Genomic DNA, 6,422 nt, shown 5'->3' on the forward strand with positions numbered 1-6,422 from the left:
TGCAATTACAAATTCAACTTTTTTCTACAAACAGAGCTCTCTGTTATTTCTATGTATTTACTAGTCAAATCAAAATTCAATTGCAAATCTCATTCAATGAAAAGTACATGGAAGATATATTAAAAAGATGAGAAATGTATATGCCAGTCATACGTTACCATTTATGGTGGATGCATTTAGCGCGAAAAAGTTAAAATTGCCGTGTGTAAGTTCCTATTTACAAAAACAATTGCTTATAAAAGTGGGAACTGTGATTGCTAAAGGTACAAATTTTAATGATTGCCACGAAGTACAAATTTAATTTTGGTACCATTGAAGTATTAAATTAAGTTTTTAACCTAAAATGTTGCTTTTATTCCCTAACAATGAACAATGTGCATTTTTGCCAGCAATACTTGCCTGCAAATTACATAACGTAGCACACCCGTTTAAAATTTTATCCATGTTTTGAGAAAATTATAATGGCAAAATTCCTTGCTATATTCGGTAACGTTTCAATTTACCAATCACCCTTTCAACCTCGATTCTCACTGTTGCAATTCTTCTGGTCTCAGTGACATCTTCCTCTTCTAACTGATCTTTACCTCGAGTAAAGGCTGGAATATTAAGCTTTACTTGAAGGAATTGTAAGTCCACCACTATTGTAAAGCCACGGTCAGCCATAACCTACAAATATATTTATAAATATACCGAAATATAAAAGCTAATAATATGGTTCTGTACCTCATCACCAGGCAGTAAATATTTATAAAACCCGCAGTCTCGTGTGATAAATTTGTCACTGTTTTTCCCTCCATAGCAACGAGAGATTAACATGAAAAATCCATTTGGTGCTATCGCAATGAATGTCTTCAATGTGTTATGACTCTTGTAATTGCTATAAGTTAAGGCTCTTCGTCGAAGTTTTCTGGGCGGTTGTACAAATACTTCTGTGCAATCTACTATGCAAGTGGTCAGCGGATAATTAACTTTGAAGGTATTCGGTGTAGTACTATAAATACTTTCTCTGGGTAACCAACATATCAAACCATATAGTTTTTGGTACATGACATCCAACCAGAAATTGAATATTCTACCAGCAAGAGAACCCGAAATGTGAAACCTTCGACCTAAGTCTTGAAAGAGTAGATTCATCCTTAATTTCATTAGCACCAAAAATATTTGATTTTCTTCTTCCATTGAACAAGGCGGTTTCGATGTTTTATCCAAGACTTTAACAAGTTTTCCAAAGCAATCCAAATCCAGACCAGTATAAAACTTACAATCCTTGTTAGAAACACGATGATGATAGTCATGCATTTCAACCTGAGTTGAGATACTATAACTGGACACTGATCTAAAGAGAGGTTGAATAGAATTATAGGCATAATCTTTCAACGTAAAATCTTCCCATTGTGTTTCACTATTGGCGGTTTCTATTTGTTTTTCATACTGAGTTCCAACAGTAACCATAGCAATTTTGGAGCATCTGCACATTTGGTGTTCCTCGTTGGTTAATGACTTATCCATCACACTGAAGCTTTCATTTTCCAACGCTGATCCAAAAGATGTGGAGTTGGATATTTCAAATATGGAATATCCAGATGAAGATGATGTATTAATTACACTGGAATTGTTAAGGTAATCTTCACTACATGACCGTTTTGATGAAATACTATCATCACTAGTGTTTGAATTCAATGATCTATTAAGCTTGCGGTTTGGTATCCATTCAAGATCCAGGTCAACCGTTGGAACCGGATGATTCTTGCTGGGTTTTCTCTCGGTGAAATGTAAACTTATATATCACTCAGAGGTTACTAAGAGAGATATTCAATAACTAGATAACTACAAAATACTTACAACAGCAGCTTTTCCTGGAGTATAATCTAGTCTCTCAAGAGCTTCACACCATTGTCTTCTTAACGTTTCATTTTTGGGGAATATATGTAGTAAAAATGGAACCAGGCAGGGGCAATTTCTATGGTACAATGTTAGGCCTTTGTTAGGCTCAGAATGTTTTTGACAAATTTCTTACTTCCACTCCCTTAAATCTCGATCGCTACTTTTACACCCGAGTACTGCACAGGTTCTACCCCAACCTGTCATTATTATTATATTATCAAAATAAACTTTAAATATACTTTAAAACAACAACACGCGAACATTCGATATCAGGCGAGTTTGGTAAAGAGTTGTAATATTTGTTATTTTAAAAGGTAGAGTGCGACAAAAATCAGTAAAATAGTTCATAATTCATGCGACAGATAGCGCTTGTAAAAACTATTTTGAGGCAATGGTACCACCCATAGTTTTCCCTTCGTAAACCGCGTATATTGCTGAGGAATGCTATTCCAATTAGATATACTGAAAATGAAATCGACAAAGATAGTGCAGTATTACAAGCCCAAAGTGATACTCATGCTTTTGAAAGTCCCATTAGCACGCTGGAAGGTAACGTAAAAAATGAGGATATATCAGTATTACAACCCCGAAGCCGTAGTACGTACGAAGGTGAAAGTTTGAGCAGTATGCATAATGTTGAGGTAGTAGCGAAACCTTATAAACAAACAATTAATCATTACTTAAATCATGAAGTTAATATAATAGGCCAAACACCAGTGACATATCGAAAAAGAAAAAGCAGAGTTAAATCCAGTCGAAGACGACGACTGGCTTTAGATAGTGGTAAAGCAATATCTGGGAATATGATAATAATTTTCTTGGGATAGTCAGTCAATACTTCATTTTATAAACTGGTTCAGTTGTTAGTTTAACCCCGGTGTCCTTAAAAACCAATGAGGTTAGACAGTTCACAGTTAGAAGAAAAAGAAGTGCTAGTCCGATGGATCCTAACTGTGAAATTGATATTAGACACTCGCCAAAAAGACCTAGATTTAAACCAAGAACTGTTTTTCAACTAGTCCGAAGTCTAGCACTCCTAAATCTAGCACTAAAGGGTCTAGCGATAATAATATGATAAGGTTATCCAAAGCTAAGGCAGCATCTAAGAATGTTAAAACCCAAACTGAAAAGATTATTTCCCCTAGCAAATTGAGACTTAAACAGTTATTGCAGAGACAGTATTTGAGAAATGGGAGGTTGTTAAAGAAAGTATCTAACCCTAAAATTACCAAAGAAATGTTGAGAAATGAAATCAGGAAAAATCTTCCAAAGGAGGGAACCAAATTCTTTGAAATGCAATTAAAGGCAGGTTATTCAAAAGCTAAGGGTAGAAGATGGTCAGCGAAAGAAAAACCACTTTGTCTAACACTACACTACCATGGGCCAAAGTCATATTTCCTACTTAAGAAAATGTTTATTCTTCCTAGTTCGAGCTCCTTAAAATTGTGGTTGAAAAATATCCCTTGTAAACCAGGCATAGTGAAAGAATTTTGGGAAGTTTTGGCGAAAAAAGCTCAATGTATGAACGACAAAGAGAAATTAGCTATTTTGACATTCAATGAAATTTCGCTTAAAGAAGGTTTAGCTTAAAAGGAAGGAGAAGATCTAATCGAGGGCTACGACAGTTTAGGCACAGAAACAAGTGAGTCGCAAATAGCCAATCATGCTACTTTATTCTTGCTAGCTGGCATCGCTTCTAATTGGAAACAACCAATCTTGTTAACCAGAGGGCCTATGAAAAGTGACAATCTTCACCCTATTCTCTTCTACATTCTTCAATGCCACAATACACTTCACGGCTTTAATGTAAAAGTTGTCATTTGCGGCCAAGGAACCAATAACCAAAGCGTATACAAACGATTAAATATAACTGAAAACACTCCCTACATTTATCTAAACGACCGAGATATTTATTTAATGCACGATCCATCCCATTTAATAAAAAAACATTCGGAACAATTTGAAAAACCGCGATGCTTTATTTGGTTACTCGAGGGCCTCTTGGTCGCCCATTGAACGTCTTTTCTACCTCGACTCAAAAGAACCATTAAAAGTTGTGCCAAAGCTAAAAGCAAGACACTTGTGTCTAACTCCATTCAGTAAAATAAAGGTGAAATTAGCCACGCAGGTGATGAGTCACAGCGTTGCTATAGGAATTACTTTTTATGTCTTGAAAGGTCAGCTTCCTCCCGAAGCACAGGAGACAGCCAACTTTCTTTTGGAGTTGGATAAATTATTTAACTGTCTTAACTCATCTCAAAAATTTGACGTAAAGGAATACCGATGTGCCATTGTAAAAAAGAAGCATGTTGCTTTTCTAAAAGAAAAGTTGCTTTGACTTGAGAACCTGAAATTCGATTGTGACCGACAGCCACCAGTCATCCAAGGATGGAAGACCACTATTTCCTGTGTAATACAACTTACAGAAGAGCTTTTGGAAATTGAAGGCGTGGACTTTCTATTAACATCAAGATTAAGCCAAGACGTACTAGAAAACACATTTGGCAAAGTCCGAAGACTTGGGGGCTGTTCGTATAATCTAACACCGCAATTGTTTCGGCTACAATTGATAAAAATTATGGCTTCGTCATTATTTCAAGAGCCAGAATCAGTCAATTGCGCCAGTAATCCGAACACCGATGAGTATTTAGTGGATCTTCTTAATAACGCTAAACGCAACTGGATTAAGCCATTATATAACGACTCTTTACCGTTTTTCCGGCAAAACGAAGAATCGATAAGCGATGGTTATATTCCAGAAGCGGAAGATTCCAAAAATGCAAACGTAATAACTTATATTGTTGGCTTCCTGGCCAAGAAATTTTAAAAGCGACATGAATGTGAAACTTGTAAATCAGCGCTGACTAAAGAACATAAGAAAATTACTCATACAAGAGAAACCCTCACGGTTCCGAAGGTATTTCGCCCGGAAGAAGGAAGCGATGTTGGAAGATTAACATTAATTTCGACACCTTTTTATGAAACTGTCGAACGAATGGAAATTTTGTTTAAAAATAATTTCACCCGACTCATCAATCAAACGGGAATAGCCCAACAAATTGCCAAAAATACTAATCAAATAACATTCCCTGAAATGTGCGATAGCTCCAAGTGGAAATTGTTAAACTATATATCAGTTTAAGAATACACCATAACGTTCGTCTGAAAAACAGCCACTTTTGAAGAAAAAGAGAGGAAAAGAAGGGGAAGTGAAAAGAAAAACAGGCAACTCTGAAGACGGCGTTTTAGGTTTAAGGAATTACACAGCTTGGGTCAAAAACGTTATATCAGTTTCAGGTAGGTTAAAACGTAATCAAACTTCTATTCTTTCGTATATATAACGCACTGTAAGATTTCATATAGTCTTAATAATTTTAGGTATGAGTTTCAATGGCGGGAATCAGTTTTTAATAATAAATCATATTTACCACAAAATAATCATAACAACAAGGATCTAAATGGCGAAGAAACCAGTAACTTTTTCAAATCACTGTACGTTACGCGCATGCGCCGAGATTTACTTGTATCACTGTTTCCATGAAAACACCACCCAGCCCCGCTTTTTTTGGGCCATTCGTAAGGCGCCTGAGAATGCATTGGCGAAGGTAGAGTGCAGTATCCAATAACACGTTTTTAATCCAAGATTTCACAGTCGCTTTATGAAACGTTTTTGGGGTGCACACGCTTCTCTTTCACGATTAGGGCCTTTCTTTTGTAATTTTTCGGTTTTAAATTTTAATTATGATGAAGGACAAAAGGAAAAAGACAAAAAAGGTATGTAAATTGGTTTTTAGTTTTTAGCAATTAATATTTAAACCAGAATCTTTTTGAGAACTGTTAAAAACCAACTGGAAGTTGGTTTGAACATAGAAGTGTATAACCTTTTAAAGTATAAAGTACTAATTTTTAAACCTACATAATGGAAATTTTTTTAATTTTAACTTTTATGAATTTGTAGATTGCATACACAAGTATATCTCCCTATCCCGTTACTAGTTCATCTCCTTGTCCAGTTATTGTACGTGTAAAGCACATTTCATTATGAGAAACATAAATCTAAGTTTTTTGTTTCCATAGGAAACTGGAAATGCACCCATTTACGCTCTTGTACAAAAAATTATAAAAACAAAATTGTGGAAATATCAGATATAGTGGATTTTTATCCTGAACATCTGAAGGATTATATACCTACGCATCAGTATACACTGCACGACTCTTCCAATACAACTGATCCGTTCCAAAAAGTTTTAATACTAATGTTAGGCAGTAAGTATGAAATATTTCATTTAAAATAATAGGGACTTGGCAGCTTTTGGAATTGAAAAAAGCATAACAGCATGGCGGCCATAGCCAAAGGTAGGGCGTGACGTCATGCTGCCAAGTCCCTATTAAGAGAACATTTCCAATAATTATTTTTTAAGTCACAACGGATGAAATCAATTTAAAAAAATGGAGAAAAGGCTAAGAGTCCCACTGCATTAGAGACAAAAATTAAGATAATTACGCTAAACATACCCTTTAAATTGTCGTTGAGGTTT

General features: G+C 35.4%; 1 protein-coding gene across 1 annotated transcript; it reads right to left on the minus strand.

Moving 5' to 3' along the window:
- Positions 1-352: 352 nt before the first annotated feature.
- LOC149945572 (uncharacterized) lies at positions 353-1,509 on the minus strand. The gene is made up of 3 exons (XM_090176609.1): positions 724-1,509; positions 504-666; positions 353-399 (listed from the first exon to the last, which is right to left on the minus strand). Exons 1-3 carry the CDS (start codon positions 1,507-1,509, stop codon positions 353-355), a joined length of 996 nt encoding a protein of 331 aa, XP_090032735.1.
- Positions 1,510-6,422: the final 4,913 nt, after the last annotated feature.

The sequence above is a fragment of the Leiobunum rupestre genome, chromosome 5 (assembly GCF_980474605.1).
Source record: "Leiobunum rupestre chromosome 5, qqLeiRupe1.1.hap1, whole genome shotgun sequence".
Classification (NCBI taxonomy): Eukaryota; Metazoa; Arthropoda; class Arachnida; order Opiliones; family Sclerosomatidae; genus Leiobunum; species Leiobunum rupestre.

What these genes read in the sequence shown, in the direction of transcription:
- LOC149945572 (XM_090176609.1), bottom strand. Translation starts at nt 1,509, where the DNA reads ATGGATAAGTCATTAACCAACGAGGAACACCAAATGTGCAGATGCTCC. An exon ending in ATTTACTGCCTGGTGATGAG is followed by an intron (nt 667 to 723) that starts GTACAGAACCAT and finishes ATATATTTGTAG; the next exon opens with GTTATGGCTGACCGTGGCTT. An exon ending in CGAGGTTGAAAGGGTGATTG is followed by an intron (nt 400 to 503) that starts GTAAATTGAAAC and finishes TGTAATTTGCAG; the next exon opens with GCAAGTATTGCTGGCAAAAA.